We start from the raw sequence: 19,099 nt of genomic DNA, 5'->3' as shown, positions 1-19,099 counted from the left end.
GTTTTAACTGGGCAGAGCTGTACTGTAAATTCCAGCCTGGCTGGGAATGCTGAGTAGAGCCTGAGTTAATAGAGGATGGAGTTTGGAGTGTGATGGAGGGTCTCTGACAAGGCAAAAGATAAACTTCAACTTTCAAAATCTTGCTACAAATATATTATATTTTAATTGAATTGCATAGGTCCCATTCCCCTTGTCACCTCCTGATTTGCTCACTGTGAAATTAGTTATTAAACCCTAAACAAAATGTAGTCTTGTCTTTATAAATGTTTTATGGCTTCCCTAAGGTCGGGCCTATCCTTTTGTTCTTCAGACCCTTTGGATTCATTTCCCAAAGAATGGGGATTTGGCTTCATCATAACAAGAACCACCCCACTTTCTCCTTGAATTTCTCTAAATGTTTGTCCTAATGTATTGAGATGAGTCTGTTCTTTCTCACAATAACGATTTTTGGTTTATTTGATTTTATAACATTTTTGGAAGTGAGACAGAGAAACATTTTGTTTAGATGTCCAGCACAGAAGCTCTAAACTTCACCTTTCAGATCAGTGTTCTCAGTGCAAAACCCGACCGTTTCCCCCCTAATAGAAGCTCAGACAAGTCTATAAAGCTTTTATAAGTTAATGAATGTTTCCCACCAGCTGCTGATTCCCTAAGTCAGGCAGTCTCCAGTGAGGGACACTCAGTCTCTCCTCGGGATTGAAGTTCCTGCAATCAGGTTGAGACTTTCCAGACTTGAGAGTGGTCACATTTTTCATAGCTTAACTGTAAATCATCGTTCCCTTAGAAGCTTTAGAGACAGACTGAGGAGCTAAATCTTGGAGTTTGCCTTCCTAACTAGTCGAAGGCATTAGATGAGGCTCATTATGGTGTTTCCTAAAGGATTAGAGAAAACAGTTTGGGAACGTTCAAAGCAGGACAAATTCCATTACAGGTATAACAACTTTATCCTGCTAATGATTTGCATGGAGAATTAGCTGTGATCACAGGACACTTGGAAATTGTTTGGAGGGACAGAGTGGAGAATCCAAACCTTTCAGCTGTGAAATGATTAGGAATAAGTGATACTGGAAATAATTCGTTGGAAAATGTTGTGATTGGGAACTGAAATATGTTTATTGTGATATCAATGACCAAAAAATGCAGTTCTGAGTGTCAGCATTGGCCCTGGCACTGAGTACTCCTGTCACTGAGCCTGCTCACATCCTTTATAGAAAATGCCCTTCAGTTCAGAATTTAGGCTGCTTAAATATTTTCTCTATGAAATATATTTATAATTATAGATGATACAAGTGCAGACTTTGTATTTCAATATGCAAATAAGAATTTAATTGTTGTTACATTGGTATGAAATTGAGAATAACATCAGTTGCCATCAGCTGCCAGTACCAAGTTATTCGCAATTCTAAATGTATAATTTTTTTCTGGATTGAACCCAGTTCAATTGAGATTTTGATTCCTATTATTTTTTTCAAACACTAGTATTAAAATTAGGCACCTAGGTTCCTTAGGCACCTTTATTGCTTCTTCAGTTTAGAGGTTTTGTTTTGTCATTTAAATGGTTGAGAACTCTCCACTGAAAATGCTGTTTATTTGTATGTAGTTTGAACAAGTCTGCTTTTAATACCACGTTTGTATTTATAGTAGTATTTAATTAAATTTAATTTAAGTTTAATTTTTCTGTTAAAGTACTGTGAAGTAAATATCACAGATGTTTTACCATATAGAAATTAGTGACAGAGCTGTGGATTTTGTCTTATCCTTAAAGAAGAACCAGGAGTAAATTTCCTTTTTTCTCTTCTCAGATTTTCCCTTTTGAAAGCCACTAGACCTTCATGAAAATGAATTGTTCTTTTCTTTGTCATATAAAACAAACTGAAAGGAAGGTGTAACAGGACACTGCTCACTGACCTGCTTTAAACATAATGCTGTGTAAATTAAATCCATAAGTGAGAAATGCACCACTTTGCCAGATTACACTAGAATTGCTTTATTCTTGCATTTATTATTATTATTTTTCATGCAGACTCAAAGTCAAAGCAATGCCCACATAGCCCTGGTATAGGGGAATGGGTGGGTGGGTATTTTCCTGGGAAGAACATTATATTGCTATTTCTTTTAGATAGCAATTTAACCTAAGGGACAGATCTTGTTAGCTAGCTAGTCACTCTACCTGGACATCTTGTTTAAAACAAAAAAGCTGCTTTTTGTGTCCTTTTTGTGTATAGTGCTTTTTGTATCCTGTATAGTGAGGTTTGGCTGCAACCTCAGCAGCGTAAGGAAAAGTCTCCAGGAATATGATTTCATGTTCCAGCTCCAAGTTCTTCTGCTGGAAAACAGCAACTAAAAGATAATTCTGTAACTCCTGCTTCTGGATTTCCCCCTCTGTAAAATGGTGGTGTAATTTATTTGCAAGCTGCTTGTGTTTTATTTTTGATAGCGTAGAGAAGCTCTTAGCATTATGAGCTTTGTCTGATTAAGTGCACAAAATGACAAACAAGGTTGTCCTGTGCTCATCTTCTTCCTTCTTTAGGCAGATAATCACCTTTCGAGGGCTGGATCCTATTCAGCTACTCTGTCAGTCAGCAATACCCAGAGCCCCGTAAGCCGCATTTATCAAACTAAACACTTGATCTGTATCGGCACATCAGCTGCTGCCCGGCCTAAGACACGAGATGAAAGTTGCAATTAGGATTTAGGAGGACATTTTATTATCTGAGATTTGAAATAGGTTTTGTTAGTTAATCCAAACATCTTTCCAGATATGTTGACAGAGCCCTTCTGTACATGTACTTACTTCAGCTTAAGTGGGAACTGCAGTGGATGTTGCCAAGATTTAATAGCTCTAAAAGGAGAATACTTGTCAAGGGCAGGACACGGAGGGAGGGGACAGAGCAGTGCCTTAGGCTGCCTCCCTTCATGTGGCAGTCAGCACTGCTGGGGCAGCATTCTGCTGGCCAGCTTCTCCTGAGAAATCAAATCTATTCCTTAATAAAGGAAAATTAGTAGCTTAACCAAGATTAGAGTATACCCCAGCTGCTTTTAGAAGTCTGTCGATTGTGTATGAACTCCGCATGCCCAGGGCTCAGCGTGGGACAGACAGGGGAATCTCTCCAAAGCTTAAGGAGCAGAATAAAATCCTTACCTTTCTCATGCTCCCTAAAATGCCTCATTGCTTTAATAGCAAGGCGTTCTTTATCTTACTGCCGTTTGTAGCCACAACTTTTATATTTCTCTTGCACATAAGAGGGACTTGTGTCTGTGCCATTCAGTCAGTGGGGGATGGATCCCAGGGCTTTTGTGCCATTTGAGTTGTCCTGGGGCTCCCCCATTGTCTGCAGCTCCTGTGTGTTTTGATTTCTCCCAGAACATGGAGGTCGTTCCTGTGCAGAAGGAACCTGTGAAGGTTTTCTCTCCAGCTGGATTCAGCAGGGTGCAGCTCACCAGGCTGGAGCTGCTGTGTCTGGTGGGACCACATTGGATCTGCTGGATCGTCAGTGCTTTGGTATCCCCAGTGTCACCTGGAAATTTCTATTCACCCCACTCTATTTGAAATTGGGAAAGAAAAATACCCACAAATCCCCAAGTTCCATGACCTGTGTACAAATTTAAGCAGGTAAATCAAAATATTCCTATGGCAATTCTCACAGAGTCTCTAAATTTATAAATCATAGATAGCTGAGCCACTCTTTTACAGAAGTAGTGAGTTTATTAAGCTAAATGAAGGAATTTTGGCAATTTCACAGTGATGGGACAGAGGAATTAATGAAGACAAGGCAAGGCTGTTCCCATGGCTGCAGAGCAGGGCTGCTGCTGGGAGTGTGTGGCTGTACAGTCCCTGGACAGCAGAGGTCCTCCAGACCCAGCTGTTCATCCCCAAGTGGGAATTTTGCAGCAATTTCCTTCAATTTGTCGCTCTAGCAAATAATTTTGCTCAAGGATTTTGTCGCAGAGATAAAAAACCAGTCATCTTCTTTGCTTTGTTTTTTTAAATTATTGTTATTATTATTGTGGAATATTTGCTGTTGTTATTTCCACTGCAGTGTTGCAGTAATATTTTAGAAAAATACTTGGAGGGTTTAAATCCTCTGTGGAGTGTTTTGAAGACACATTCAGCAGTGTTTTAGCAAAGTATTTCTTGTGCTTCATCTGTGCCTCATTTAGCAGCAGTGTCTAGAAACACAACTCTTTAATTATTATCAGAATACACAAAAACATCTGAAACGTTATGGTTAGAATATAACTGATATCCAGAAATGATCAGGTCACTTTCCAGTAAGATTGTAATGAATTTTTACCTCAGCTCTGAGATACTAATTTGGATTATTTGAATGTGTCCAGAAAGTAAAGAGTTGGCAAGGCCTCTTGAATTTATGGGCTTGGGCAAAACTTAAATATTTATGCACTCATAGAGCTGACTGTATTATCAGCCTCTCATTTGTAGATTTATAGAAATATTACCAAAGTATGGAAATTATAAATATTGAAAGTGGTTTTTCTCCTGCATATTCTACTGGCTGAGCACCTTAACAAGCTCAGTCTGAAAACCATTCCAACTTTGTTGCTGGTAACTTCCCTGTAACCTGGGCAACTAAGCTTTGAGGAGAAAACAAGAATATAAGTAAAAGTAACTGCAGTTTATTTTAAAATATTTTCCATTATTAACACATTTTTAATAGCAGGAGACGCCCAGATTTTGGCTTCATTATTAAACATGCTGGAGAACGGGGTCTGTGCTGGAGCAGCTGCCAGCTTTGTGTCTCCACTCACAATTATTTCCAAATTGTAACCCTGCTGCTGCTATTAACTGGGTTGGTCATTCACAGGTTTTTAGAAAGCCAAAAAAAAAAAAAAAAAAAAGAAAAAAGGGCATTTTAGCTTACTTCAATTTGCCTCACTACTGTCTTTAACCTGTCGTGTTTTCTGGACAATCTCACCACGGTGCCTTTTTGTAAAAGCCCTCTGAATGATGGATTAAGATCTGTCTTGGATTTTACATGGATTAAGCTTTAAATTAACATAAAAGAATAACAATGTGAATCAATTTGATCAAAGAAAAAGTGTCACTAATTATTTAAACAGGACACTTAGTCCCGAGGTTTAAAGGCAAAGGAGCGGATTTCCCTTGCATGTGGATCGAATCAGAAGTATCCCATAATTGACTCTTTACAAGACCTTTCTGCAGAGTAATGGACTAGATATTAAAGCCTTAAGTATTTAAAGTGAGTTTCCTCCTTCTCTAAATGGAGCTGCAGCTCTAAGAGCTATTTTACAAGTGTGACACATTAGTGCATCCCTGGGAAATCCGCGGGCTCGGAGCTCGCAGCCCTTCCGCGGTGTGAAACGGGCCCTGCTGGACCTGTGAGCAGCATCCTGACAATCAATTCCAGATGGGGCTGTCTGCTGGCAAGGAGCAGAGATAGTGGATGGGGCTCTACTTTATAAGCATCTAATTGGTTTTATCTTTGCCACCTATTTCTAATTTTGTTGGTGCCTCTTGGGAGAATTCATTCTCTGGTGACGAAGGCTCACGTGGCCTCAGAGCTGGTCATCCTTTCTGGGTTCTGGGGATGTCCTTCTGCATTTCTGGCTGTTCAAAATAGGTGAGATGAATGCTGCTACAGATAAAATACTGGTTTGTACCTGAAGGAATTCTCTGTTTTCTCAGCCCAGTGAAGTCATTCCCAAAAAGGACACTGCTCTGTCCTTGGCCAGTCCTTGTTTGCATGAGGGGTGTTGCAGGGATTATCCTTTCAAACTGAGATGTTCTTCCTCAGGGAAGTAAAGGTAGTGCAATTTATCCAATCTTATAAAAACAATCATAAATAAGACAGAAAAACATGAAAATGTTATAGGAACTCCCATTATTTACAGGGTTGAACCAATCCTTTTTTTCTTTTTTCTAATTATTACTACATATAAAATGGCATGCGTTATATTGAGGAATATTTCTGTCAGTATAAACTTTTATTTGTGTTAATACTTGTTTAAATTGTTGGTGTGGTTTGTTTTAGAGTCCATGAACATCCTCCAGCTCTTTATTTTCAATTCATCCATGCTCCAAGTGGTTTCTCCCACCTTGTACCCCAGGTTTCATCTTTTCAGACAGCCCCATGTATGTGGTACAATACTATTACACTGATAGGAAAAATCAGTTCCTTTTTGTATGGAAATAATTAATATATAACTATTCCTTTGCTATGTGGTTTACACTGTATATACTTACAGGATAATATTACTGAGAAAGCAAAATAATCCTTACTATGATATAGAATTTACTTTTAGCCAATTTCTGTCTTCTACTGTCAGGTAGAAGCCAAATCACCCTGAAATCAACAGGAGCCTTGGGAAGGCAAAACTTTTGTCCCATATAGACACAGTTTAAAATTCCAACAGATGTGAAAAATCTGAATATCTGAACTTCAATTTGTAACATTTGGGACTTCAAACCAGACATAAACAATATTGAATGAATTATATTTTTTCTGTTTCATCAAAATACCATTGTAAATACTGAAGCCACAAATTATACTTTAAAATGAGAGTGGACATTGACTATGATTACCCTGAAAGTTGAAGTATTTCATACACAAAGATCAAAGAAATGCTGCTTAACTCTTGCAGAGAAGAAATAATTTATAAAAGTTAGTCTGAAACGCAGGTTATAGATTTAACTGCTCCTTTTTGTGGAGGTGAAGAAAGAGAGCCAAGTTTTGAAGTATTTATTTTCACAATTATTCCTGGGCTTGTCCTCTGCTCGGAGGAAAGGACCTCCCGTGCTTTGGGCAAGCCAAGTGCTCGCTGTGGCAGTGTTGGGCTTTCCTCCCTCTGCTGCAGACAGGGAATAAGGGGCTCAGCAAAGCCTCCTTTTCTGCTTTTGCCAGCCTGACCTCGTCCCCCCAGGCTGGGCTGGGGTTCTGGGCCAAGGCTGGTCCTGCAGGGCCACCTCAGCTCCAGCCCTGGCCACCCCTTCCCCAGCTCTAGGCAGGGCTGAGGAGCACCTTCAGCTTTATCCCAGGGATTTTAGGGTTCCCAGCTCCCTCCAGACTGTGGAACACATTCCCAACCTTCCCCAGGTCTAAGGAGCACCTTCAGCTTTATCCCAGGGATTTTAGGGTTCCCAGCTCCCTCCAGACTGTGGAACACATTCCCAACCTTCCCCAGGTCTGTGCAGTGCCCAGGTAAATGGGGTTTGCACAGTGCTGTGAGCAGGCAAAGCAGAATTCCCAGACTCCCAAATTCTCAAATTCCCAAATTCCCACCGCAGCCACGGAGCTGCAGCAGCTCCCTGAGTGCTGCACCCTGCTCAGGGTTGTGTTTGTACTCATGGCTTCCATCCCTTTATTTTCCCCTGGTGATTTCACAATGGAACAAAATGGAATTCCTATGGCACAGAGTTTTTCCATTGACCTTCCAATTTTCCATATCCTGCTCCCATGGCATAGGGGAGATATTGGAGCTCTTCTGCTGCTGGGACTGTAGGGGTCTGAGTTGTTAAACTTTTTACAGCTCAGGGGTGGATGTTGTGTATGTCTTGAAATCTAAATTATTGAAGTCTAATAATTAAAATTATTTATGAAAATTCTCCTGATTTAATTTGTGCCAGAAGGTGATGCTGAGACCCTCAAGGGTCCTGAGCATTGTTGTACCAAAAAAGAGTTTGTAGGTTTCTGTTGCTTCCAAAGAAAGTAAACCCAAGAAAACCCATAAGTTTTAACTTGGTCTTAAAATCTTACCAGTCTAATTTTTCAGTCATGAGATTTCTGCCTGAAGTACTTTTCTTGGGCTATCTTTGTTTTACACCAAAGCAAATATTTTGAGAAATCCAGTTTCCATTGATTTTCTTCCCCAGAAAAGCAGCTAGGAGCTAATAAAAGGAGGGGAGCTGGTCCAAGGAAAGCACTGTGGCTGTTGGAGATCTGCAGAGCTGGGCTGGGAGCAACAAGAGCTGCTGTCAATCCCCTTCCTTTTCCTCCTTTGCAAGGCACAGCTGTGCTTGCACCCACACTGAGACTCCTTTCCAAACAGAGATTAAACTAATATTAATTTATATTTAAAATTAACCTAAGGAATCACCAAGAAATAGATGAAACTAATCATAAAGCAAAGCCTGATCTCAGAAAAATCAAACTCTCCAGCTTTTGTCCCAGATACACTGATGCTGTTCTCAGCTCACCAGAGCATCAGAGCTGATTTTATAGATTAAAAATAAGAGGCTTTTAAAGCCTCTAATTGCCAAATTATCGAGGTGGTATCTATGTTAAGATTCCTTTGTGTGCTGCCTCTCCATCTCCATCTCCTGCCCTGTGTTGCACAGTTTGTTTCAGTCCTAGGCTGGTGTTTTGGTCCAGGAGTGCTGTTTTGGTCCAGGAGTCGTGTTTTAGTCCTGGAATGATGTTTTGGTCTTGGGGTGGTGGTTTTCATCCTAGAATGGTATTTTTGGTCCTGGAGTGGTGGTCTGGTCCTGGAGTGGTGTTTTTGGTCCTGGAGTGGTGTTTCAGTCCTGGGATGGTGTTTTTAGTCCTGGAGTGGTGTTTTTGGTCCTGGGATGGTGTTTTTGGTCCTGGAGTGGTGTTTCAGTCCTGGGATGGTGTTTTTGGTCCTGGGGTAGTGTTTCAGTCCTGGGGTGGTGTTTCAGTCTTGCCTTCCATCCCAGCAGCATTTGGTTTTCCCAGAAAGCTCCTTGGAGAACCACAGAGCGTTTCCCATCTGAGCCCAGCAGGCTGCTTGTGATTTGACACACAACAAATGGCTTTTTTTAGCTTTGATTTAATTTCTAGGCATGCTATAAATGCCCTTAGAATCTACCAAGCTAAGCTAGTGTACATTTGTGAGTAATATCCTCAAGATGCAAGTAAAAATTGCTGATGTCTTGAAGCTTTTGGAGTCTACTGAAGACTGGAGGCATTTGGTGTGCCCCAGGCTCTGCTTCCCTGGATCCAGCACACCCTCCAGAACATTAATTTAACTGTGTTAAATTTCCTAGGGGTGTTAACTGAAGATGCTGGAAACAAAGGTATCAATTCTGCTTCAGAGTCACAAATGTTTTAATTCATCTCCAGACAGAATATTTTTAAGTAATGTGTGATTTGGTTTTCATTTTCTCTTCGTTTTATTTTAAAAGGCTTCTGCATTGTTGTTTGCTGCTGTAGTTAATCTGTGCATGAGGAGGGACAGAAGTTAATTTATGGCATAGAAAGCATTCATGCTGCTTGGGGAGTTGAATCCATCACCCTGTGTTTATTTGTCAGCTGTTTAGGTTTCCCTCACTTTGCCTCACAGTCTTTCCTCTGCAACTGCTGTGTGCAGTATGAAATAAGTTCAAGCTGTGTATATAAGTGTGTGTACACAGGTCTCTGCTTCCATTCTGGCAACCAAACCTTGACTCCTTCCTTGCTGGGTTTTCCTGAAGAATGTCACTGCAAATCAAGATGTTTGGGATGGCAAAAGCATCCAGAACCCCCCAAATTATATTTGGAGATCTCAGCTTTAGTCCATGGCATAGAGACAGATCCAGAGCCAGCACACACCAGTGCATTGCATATTGTCAGCTGAACAGATCTGATTCTCCCTCCTGCTTTCCCTTTATATATTTATATGTTATTAATGATTTCTTAATGGGAGACTGCTAATTAGGTGACTACTTAGAACATTCCTGTGGGAATAAAACTGTCCTTTTCCCCAAATTAAACTGCTTTAGGTGTAGTATTCATTTCTGTGATATTTCAACCTTATGAAATTAATTGTAGTCCTTTCTCATTGTTGCAAATATTTGCTATTATCCCAGCCCATCAATGATCTTTCTGCCTGTATAAACTGATAGAGTATCCTAAATACTGCTCGAAGTTCCTCTTTTCTCCAGCTCCATAGCTCTGGTATCAAGTTTCCAGGGCTGCTTTTTGGCTTTGACTGACAGCTCAGTCCCACAGTTGTCCTGGCTCTGGCTCCCTGTGCTGAGTGCCACTCAGAAGGAGCAGTGGCACAGAAATCCTCCCATGCTCCAGCTGCTGCAAGCTCTGCTGGGGCCAGGGCTGGGCTCTGGGAAGCCCAGGGTTGCTTCTCCCTCTGATCAGCCAGAAAAAGGCCCTGGGAGGCTGCAGGATGGATGGCTGAGCAGGGCTGGAGCACGATGAGATAAGGAGGAATCCTCCCTTCAGGATGGATTGTCCAGGCCCTGCAGCTGACAGGTGAGTACTGCAGCTGTCCAATACTTATTGCCACAAGCAGTACATTTCTGCTCTTAATATTAAAAGTGTGTCAGAATTTCCATTATAAACCACTTATTTTGTGGGTTTATAGCTTTGCCATAAAAATACACCTTGGGTTGAGCCCTGGCACGCGGCCATTTGGCTTCTTCTAACACAATATTAATTCAGAACATCCAGACAGTGTTTTTAAACATCAGTATCTGAGAAGTTGTTGCTTCTTTTTTCTATTTTTCTCCTTTTTTTTTCCCCCCTGAAGTCTCTTGTTTTCTGCAAGACTCACTCAGAAATCAAATGGCCAGATGTAATTGCAACAAGAATCTGCAACATCTGGAAACCTTTTTTTGAAGGACTGAGACCTGTGATAAGAAAGAAAGTTCTGGGGACATCTAGAGAATTCCCAGGCCAAGTGGGAAGGCTGGATACAAACCCCAAGGCTGAACTGACAAGGTCTGGCTGCCATCACCCACACAGCTTTCCAGAAAATGGCAGAAAGAAGGAAAGTCTTGGGCAGATGAAGATATAAGCTAAAATATTCATTGTGGAACCAAATCAAAGAATCTTAGGTCACGTTTGAAGCCCACAGTGCGATAAAGGATTGTCAGCCAGTGATGTCTGCGAGATGAGAAATTAGGACCAAACCCAAACTTGTCATTTGAAATTTAAGAATAATTGTGATGGGATATTTTAGATGAACTTCCAAACTAACAAACCCTCTCCATCTGAGCTCTGGGCTTCATGAGGAGCATGTCTGGTCCTTTCAAATCCCAGTCCTGATGAATGACTGGAAAGGTGGGCCGAAACTGGAGCTCCTGGCAGCCAAATCCTGGAACTCAAGTGCTGCTTGGAAAATGAATGATGAAAAGGGGCAATCCTAATGTGATCCCTGGCCTTACTGGACAATTAGGAAAAGTGATAATCTTCGTTTGTGAAACAAGGAAAATTGGCAGCTGGGAAAAAAAAAGAAAGGAAGTAGTTCAGTTTAATATTAGACTTATGAAAAAATTGGCCATAAAAGCTGTTCTGAGGCTGGCCAGGACAGAGCCTCAGAAATGTCTGGGGAATGATCTTCAATCAGTTCAGGGAATGTGAGGACATGAATCTGAAAGTGCTGAGCTCCAGAGGAATGAGGATAAAGCTTCAAGCTTTTCTCTAGATTTGGTCAGTTTACTTTCTGAATGTGCATTGGCATCTGGGAAACGAATGGAATCAAGTTCCCTGCAGTCAGGCTGCAGTTATTGGACAAGGTGGGCTGGAAAAGAATAAATTGGGCTCAAGCAGGGAGAGTGACTGCTGGCAGACACAGGACTTTCCAAAGGTGGGGAAGTTGATTTAGAAAAGTCATCCTCTCTGAGCGAGAAATGTAACTAAAATGATGGATAGGCTATGGAAGGATTTGGAGATCATTATGGCTGGTAATAGAGTAATACAAGCTGGAAGTATTGTCTTACCAATGAAATCCCTGGAAATTTTCTTTAATTATGTGGCTCAGATGAAGCAGAGAGTTTGCAGATAACTGATGTGGAGTGAGGAGATTTTCCCAGTGCAGCAGGCAGCCACTACAGCAGCTGCTTGGGTCAGTATCAAAGTAAAGGTTCAAGTGGTGGAAATAATATTTGAAGGGCCATGCATTAGCAGAAACTTTTGCTGCTAGATTTGAGGGGTGATTTTTTTTTTTCTTGCACTAAGCAATTTCAATTCTAAATTCCTTTAAATGCAGAGCTGCAGCAAGATTTCAAGTGATTTCCCTGCAGCATGTGATGCTGTAGTAGGTGTACTTACTCTGGCTTTGCTCCAGCTTTCACAACTAATTGAAACTTTGAAAATACACCAGCTTGGAGGTCAATACAAGTCCTAAAGGTCCAGGAAATACCTTCAGGATCCACAGAGCCTCCAAAGCTCTGTGTAGAGGTGCCATCACTGCTGGTACTTGTGTGAACAGGGCTGAAGTCACTACAGCTGTGCCACAATCCCAGTTCCAGGGTGCTGTTTAGATTCCCAGAAGTTTTTTCCAGTTAAAAATCAGTTCTCTGAATCCAATAAACACACAGGCTGCACACAGTGGTGTACCACAGATGAATTCTGAGGGAAACCAAACCATTCCCAGCACCTCGCTGTCAGAAAGTGCTACTGGGCATCCAGGGAGTGAACTGGCATGGATAAATGAGCTTTCAACGAGTTTTGGACCTCACTCACAGTTCTGATTAAAGTCACATGGTGGCTGGAGTGGATCCTGCAGAGCCAAGTTTCAGGAGAAAGGGGAGGGAACAGCTTCCAGAGCAGGACAAGGCTTACTGCAGGTTTAAAAGATGATTTTTGGCCCAGCACCTGCTGCCTTTTGAGGATGGGAAGGAGCAGTGCTCCAGCCTGCCTGGATCACATTAGCTCTAGATGGTATCTTGGTACCAAGTGCAACACTGAGGTGGGAAGTGATGTATTTACAAACAGGCTGGAACACACTGAAAGCCTCAGCCTGACGTAGGTCCAAAGGCAAGGGAGTCATTGGAGGCAGAAGTGATTAATTGTGAGTACACAACCAGGGACAGGAGAGGCAGAACCATGCTGAGCAGCTCCCCAGCCACTGCCACTCAGCTGAAGGTTTTTTAAGGATTTTTTTAAGGTTTACTGCTACTATTTCAGGCAGATTTTTTGTGGCTTTGTTAATATTGTAAAACCACTGCATGAGTTTGGTGAGAAGGAAACCATTTCAGTGGCTGGCCCGGTGTGATTTAACGTTTTCAAAAATGTTTTTGAACAAAACCTCTTGTAACTGCTCCCATTTTCACCTCCCCGTGTTCCAAACACCTTCCTGGCTGGATGGGGACTTGTCACAAGAAAATGTTCTGTTCTCAGGAGAGGAATTAATCTTCTGCTCATAGAACATCTGGCAGTGCCTAAATCCAGAGAAGGTCCCACCAAGTTGCTTCCTTTGGAGAGGGTTGGCCAAACCCTGGCAGGCTGCAGGGGCTGAAGGATGTGGAAGCAGAATTGGGTTTCATGGGGTGAGACAGGCTCAGCTTCATCCAGAGAGCAGCTCTGAGGGTTCACCCCAACATTGTCCCAGCCCAGAACACCAGGAGAAGGTCACCTGGGAAACCCAGCTTTGATGTCCTGTTGGCTCTCCTGGAATTCTGTGTTCCTTTGGGAGCTGGAGCAGTGGGTGAAGACATCAACTCCAGGTCTGGGATTCCTGCTCTGGACTTGGTTTGTTAAACAGCACAATTGTGGACAGGAAACACGTGGCTCTACCCTCCATTAGTCTCTCCTGACATAAATACACAGCAATAAATCAAAATGAATTAATTTGTCGGTGTTCAGGAAGATTATTCTGCTATTAAATTCTCCATCTCTACTTTTGGATGGAGCAAAGGAAATCTGTACCTTAGTGAAGGGTGTTACAATACCATGTGGCTGGAACTTATGTGTTTTTATCCCTATTCTTTTATAAAATATCATTATAATTCCTTGGGTCGGTGCATGTGAACTAAGTGATGGACTGATAATTTTCTTGCTACATTAAACACTTTGAAAATGTGAGGGGATTTTGCTACAGCAGAGATTCAGCTTTGAATTTTTTGTATCTAAGCCATGCTTTCCAAAATGTCTGATATTTTCTGTACCTAAACCACCCTGGAGATGTCATGTTACACTTCAGGTGTGTCACTGACCTGTGTAGCAACAGATAGCAGAGTTACAGAACTGAGGGGAAATGGGTTTCAACATTTATCTTAAATTCTGATCTCTCAACTTTGCACATCACCGGTGGCTGAAAACTGCAAGGACAAAAGCTTGGGAATTTGGGAATAATCAGATTTTTAACACCTTTGTTTCATTTGAAAGTTGTTGGAAGCTTTCTCCCAACAGTAAGGAAGGGTGAAACACTGGGAAATCAGTCCTGGAAAGATTTTCATCCGTTTATGAAGCCTTGCTGAACGAGCTCCCACGTAAATCCGTGCTCCTGCTGGGCTCCTCTGGGTTCTCCAGGAATGCTGACCTGCAGCACAGGGACACCTTTCATGGACCCTGAGGCAGGGATGGTTTCTCATGCAGAAGCTGTTGATGTGGTTTTTCTGCAGTCTGAGTGCCAGGTGCATTTTAAAAACAGGAATGGGAAGGAGAGCACGGGATGTGGGAGACCCCCCTGCAGCAAGCAGCTCATTGTCCCTGAACAGAGCCAGGATTGGGATGTGCCTGGTGCTGGGGTCTGAGTCACTGACCCCACATATATGTGTGGGTATATGTATTTGTTGTAGATATTAATAGATATCATTGTATTATAATGAATAGAAATATACAACTATATATAAAAATAATATATTAATATATATAAATATATATATTAATCGATTATATATTATGATATATTAACATATATATGTTGTATATTATAGATATACATTATATATAATTAAAGTTATTAATTATATAATATGTAGGTATTAATTATATTATATTATATTATATTATATTATATTATATTATATTATATTATATTATATTAATATTTGTAGTATATATTATATATTTATAGTATATATTATATATTTATATTAATATTTATATTGTATGTTGTATATTATATATAATTATCTACAGTTATATGTTATATATTAATTATATATAGTATATTAATATATATAATATACATCCTCTATATTAATTATATATACATTTTACTTTTTAAAATAAAACTATACACATATATATTATATGTGCTCGAGAGGTGCTTGGTCTCTGCAGTGGCTTGAGGTCTGAGCACGTACACAGAATTCAGGCAGTTTGAAAGCTGGAGCTGCTGGGAGCTGCTGGCAGCAGGTTTGAGGGTGTGGATGCTGCTGGTTTGTGTGACTTGCTCTCTGTTGTGACTTCTCCTTTACTCCGGGGAGCAGCTGCTCCCAGGAGCCGTGCTGGACCTTCTCCTTTACTCCAGGGAGCAGCTGCTCCCAGGAGCCGTGCTGGACCTTCTCCTTTACTCCGGGGAGCAGCTGCTCCCAGGAGCCGTGCTGGACCTTCTCCTTTACTCCGGGGAGCAGCTGCTCCCAGGAGCCGTGCTGGACCTTCTCCTTTACTCCGGGGAGCAGCTGCTCCCAGGAGATGTGCTGGACCTTCTCCTTTACTCCGGGGAGCAGCTGCTCCCAGGAGCCGTGCTGGACCTTCTCCTTTACTCCGGGGAGCAGCTGCTCCCAGGAGATGTGCTGGACCTTCTCCTTTACTCCGGGGAGCAGCTGCTCCCAGGAGCCGTGCTGGACCTTCTCCTTTACTCCGGGGAGCAGCTGCTCCCAGGAGCTGTGCTGGACCTTCTCCTTTACTCCGGGGAGCAGCTGCTCCCAGGAGCTGTGCTGGCCCCAGGAGCTGACTCGGTGTGTGTGGGCACTGCTCTGCTCCTGCTCTCAGCGTTCCTGTCTCGTTTCCTCAGCTTCCCTTTGGATCTGCACAGAGCTGGGCCTTGCAGGGCCACAGCTCCAGTCCAGGGCACTGCTGAGCCCCTCCATTCAAAACATCTTGCAGAATGAGCCCAAAGACTCTGAGGTGGGAAGAGGTGTGAGGAGAGCTTTATTAGTATGGCACATATTTAACCCATAGGAAAAGCCACAAATTTTACTCATTTTAAGTGTATTTCACACTTTTCGACTATTTGAAATAACCACATTTGTAAAAACTTCTTTTAATGAATAGAGCTCTTTATGTACAAAGGCAAACCCTTTTTTCCCCACCTAAGTACAGCCTTTTTAAAATACCATTTCTTTTGTAGGTCTGGCTGCTTCCCTCCTCTGTTCATTATTGCTTGCTGCTACAGAACCCTCCAGAACTGAAACCAGGAAATTTAGATTCTGTTTTATCTTAGAAGAGTTTTGCTGATCCAGGCTGTGTATCCATCAGGACTAATAAGACAGATAAGTAAAGGACTTTAATTATTTAATGCCAGCCCCAACCAAGCTGGTGTTCAGCACAATATTTGTGTGCGAGGGATGGGAAGGAGCTACCTGGGTACAAATTCTGAACTCAGTGGGGGTTCTGCCATTTGACTGCACAAAGCAAAGGCTTCACCATATGATTAAAAGAAATATTTCACTGGGATTTTCTGAATGCTGGTAGTTTTTATCTTCCTTTTCACTTTCGAATGTTGGTTTACCTTACATACCCTTCAAAGTAATTGAATATAAAAAACTTCTCATCGATTCCATTGTATTCCAAGTTCGAATTGCCTCATTTTTAAATTTCTTATGCATTTGGCAATGTCTGGGGTGAAAACATGGTAGGGGAGCATTGGCATATTTTGTCTTGCTGTGATTTCAACTGAATTAAAGAAACCCAGAAATGAAAACATTTCCATTTGTTTATATAACTAAAAAGCCCTATAAAACTGAGCTAGCAAGAATATCCTTTAATGAACACAAACCCTTTCTGCAAGCAGGCCACAAACAGAGTGACATACACACACACACCTACATCCCATCTCCCCTATCAACAGCAAATTAGAGCAGGTAAAAAACCTCCCACTATTTGCCTTAGGAAATATCCACCACTTTTCCAGGGAATTTGGAAAATATTTCTGTGGCCAGCGTGGAGGTGAAATCCTGCAGCACAAAGCACAGCCACGGGCACCGCGAGCCAGCAGACGGGCTGCTGTAAAACAACCTTTTAATAAGGCATTAAAATGCCATCGACCTGGACACATAAAAACAACAACAACAACAACAAAAAAAAAAAGCTATGAAAACAAATGCCTTTCAAATAATGAGGATCTTATGCCAGAGAGCAGCGTTGATCTGCATGCAGAGATTTTCCTGCTGCAATCAGACCAGGCTGAGGCTGAGGGAGGAATTAGCAGTGGATAAACCCTCCGTGCTCGTGCTGCTCCTGCTGTGCACAGCCAAGCCCTAAAGCATCCTCCAGCCCTTCCTTTCTGTCCCCTAAAATCCCCTTTCTGTCCTCTAAAATCTCCCTTCTGTCCCCTCAATTCTCCTTTCTATCCAAAAGTCCCCTTTCTGTCCCCTAAGGTTTCCCTTCTATCCCCTAAAGTCTCCTTTCTGTTCCTCAAAGTCTCCTTTCTATCCCCTAAAGTTGCTTTTCTGTCCTCTAAAGTTTCCTTTCTGTCCCCTAAATTCCCCTTTCTGTCATCTAAAAATCCCCCTCTGTCCCCTAAATTCCCCTTTCTGTCATCTAAAAATCCCCCTCTGTCCCCTAAATTCTCCCTTCTGTCCCCTAAAATCTCCTTTCTGATCCTCAAAGTCTTTGTTCTATCCCCTAAAGTTTCTTTTCTGTCCTCTGAAGTCCCCTTTCTGTCCCCTAAATTTTCTTTTCTGTCCTCTAAAGTTTCCTTTCTGTCCCCTAAAATCCCCTTTCTGTCCTCTAAAATCTCCCTTCTGTCCCCTGAAGTTTCCTTTCTGTCCCCTAAATTTTCCTTTCTGTCCCCTAAAGTCTCCTTTCTATCCCTAAAGTAGCTTGGAATACACTTGGTTTAGGATGCCAGAATATTTTTTTTAATTGAATCTCAGGTTTTTATCATGAAAGGTTAAATTTTATTATTTTGAGGGTGAGTCTGGCTGATACAGCCAGAAATAGCTGCAAACCCCATTTCTTGAAAATCTGCTGTGGGTTTGTTTTCACTGCAAGTAATGTCCTTGTGTTCATTTAAAGATTTAGCAGTAGTTTTTAGTGGTTGCTGGTGTGCAAAATGCATCAAACTGTTGTATAAATTTATCCTTTCATGCAATAAAATAATTCTCCAAGAGCAATTTTATCACCTGCAATGTATAGAAATACAAAAACAATTATAATAACTGATCATTCATGCTTGTGTTTAAGTCACAACTGTTGTGATGGTTGTTATTAGCACAGCTCAGAAAAGCTACACTATAAAAAATATATTTAGAAGGATGTGCATCTGTGATTGTATAATTAACATGATAAATTAAAAAGGTTGTTGCCTAAGACCTGAGCATCAGATTCTCAGCTTTAAGCTGGAATTTAATACTTTTTTTTTTACTAAAACAGCCTGAAAAGTATATTGGTTTTCTTACATACTAAAATTACTGTTTTGATCTCCATTTTACAGACCACAAACATCAATAATTCAGGGAAATTAATGTATGTCCCTTCTGTATTTCATCTCGTTTCCTGTTTTGTCATTAGGTAACAGTTCCCCCTAAGGCACATGTTTTTAAATTTCCAATCCAGCTTGTGCCTTTCTTCCAGATCTGAAACTGCAGATATTTTCAAGTTTGTATTTTCCACACCCAGACCTGTGCCCATGATAAGAGCTCTGTGTGTAATATTCCCAACCATCAGAATAGATCTTGGCACTGTGATTTCATCCATTAATCAGTTTTATCTGACTTTCTGCTCACCTGGCTTTTCAAAGTGGGAAAATCTGCACTGCAGAGGAATTTTATGGATTGCAGCCCTAATTTTTGGAGTAAAATTCTACACAACTGCTCTGGTTAGAAAGCTTTAGGCAGAATTTTCGGGGTGCTGTGGATTGCTGTTAAGCCTGTGTTGCCTTTTGGCTGGAAGTACACCCCAATTAGTGACCCTTCCATGGAGCAGTGGCACCAGAGAAGGGATTTGGTTGTTTTTTTTTTTTTTTTCCAAGGCAGTTGTAAATGATTAGTCCAAAGGAGCAGCATAAAACTGCGAGTCCCCTGCAGGAGTCGGCTGGAGGAAATGAAAGGATCAACAACAGAAGGGAAGCACTGAGGCAGGATTGTTCCAGGCTGCAGGCACAGGCTCTCCCATGCACGCAGGAAATTGGCTCCATCAAAAGGGGAGGATGCAGGAGTGAGGATGAGGAGGATGGTGCAGGTGATGGTTCTAAATCACAGCTTGAGATCCCAGCGCTTTCCCAGGGAGAGCTTTGCTCCCCTCCCCACAAAATGCAGCCTTTCCCAGGGAAA

The 19,099-nt window shown here is 41.6% G+C and overlaps 1 protein-coding gene across 7 annotated transcripts in view; it reads left to right on the top strand.

Moving 5' to 3' along the window:
- Positions 1 to 16,881, top strand: part of BRIP1 (BRCA1 interacting DNA helicase 1) — a 93,039-nt gene extending 76,158 nt beyond the window's left edge. For 6 of the 7 annotated variants that reach the window (XM_085557240.1, XM_085557238.1, XM_085557243.1 and 3 more), the window contains one exon: positions 15,955 to 16,881. In XM_085557240.1, coding sequence (XP_085413366.1) covers positions 15,955 to 16,047 — 93 coding nt within the window. In that variant the 3' untranslated portion in view covers positions 16,048 to 16,881. The remainder of the gene's footprint in view (positions 1 to 15,954) is intronic. The other variant, XM_085557241.1, reaches the window with a different exon arrangement.
- The last annotated feature ends 2,218 nt before the right edge of the window (positions 16,882 to 19,099 follow it).

The sequence above is a fragment of the Lonchura striata genome, chromosome 19 (genome assembly GCF_050655825.1).
Source record: "Lonchura striata isolate lonStrDom1 chromosome 19, ASM5065582v1, whole genome shotgun sequence".
In the NCBI taxonomy this organism is placed as follows: domain Eukaryota; kingdom Metazoa; phylum Chordata; class Aves; order Passeriformes; family Estrildidae; genus Lonchura; species Lonchura striata.
Note: the sequence above shows the minus strand (reverse complement) of the source record. Positions and strands in the feature narration are given on the sequence as shown.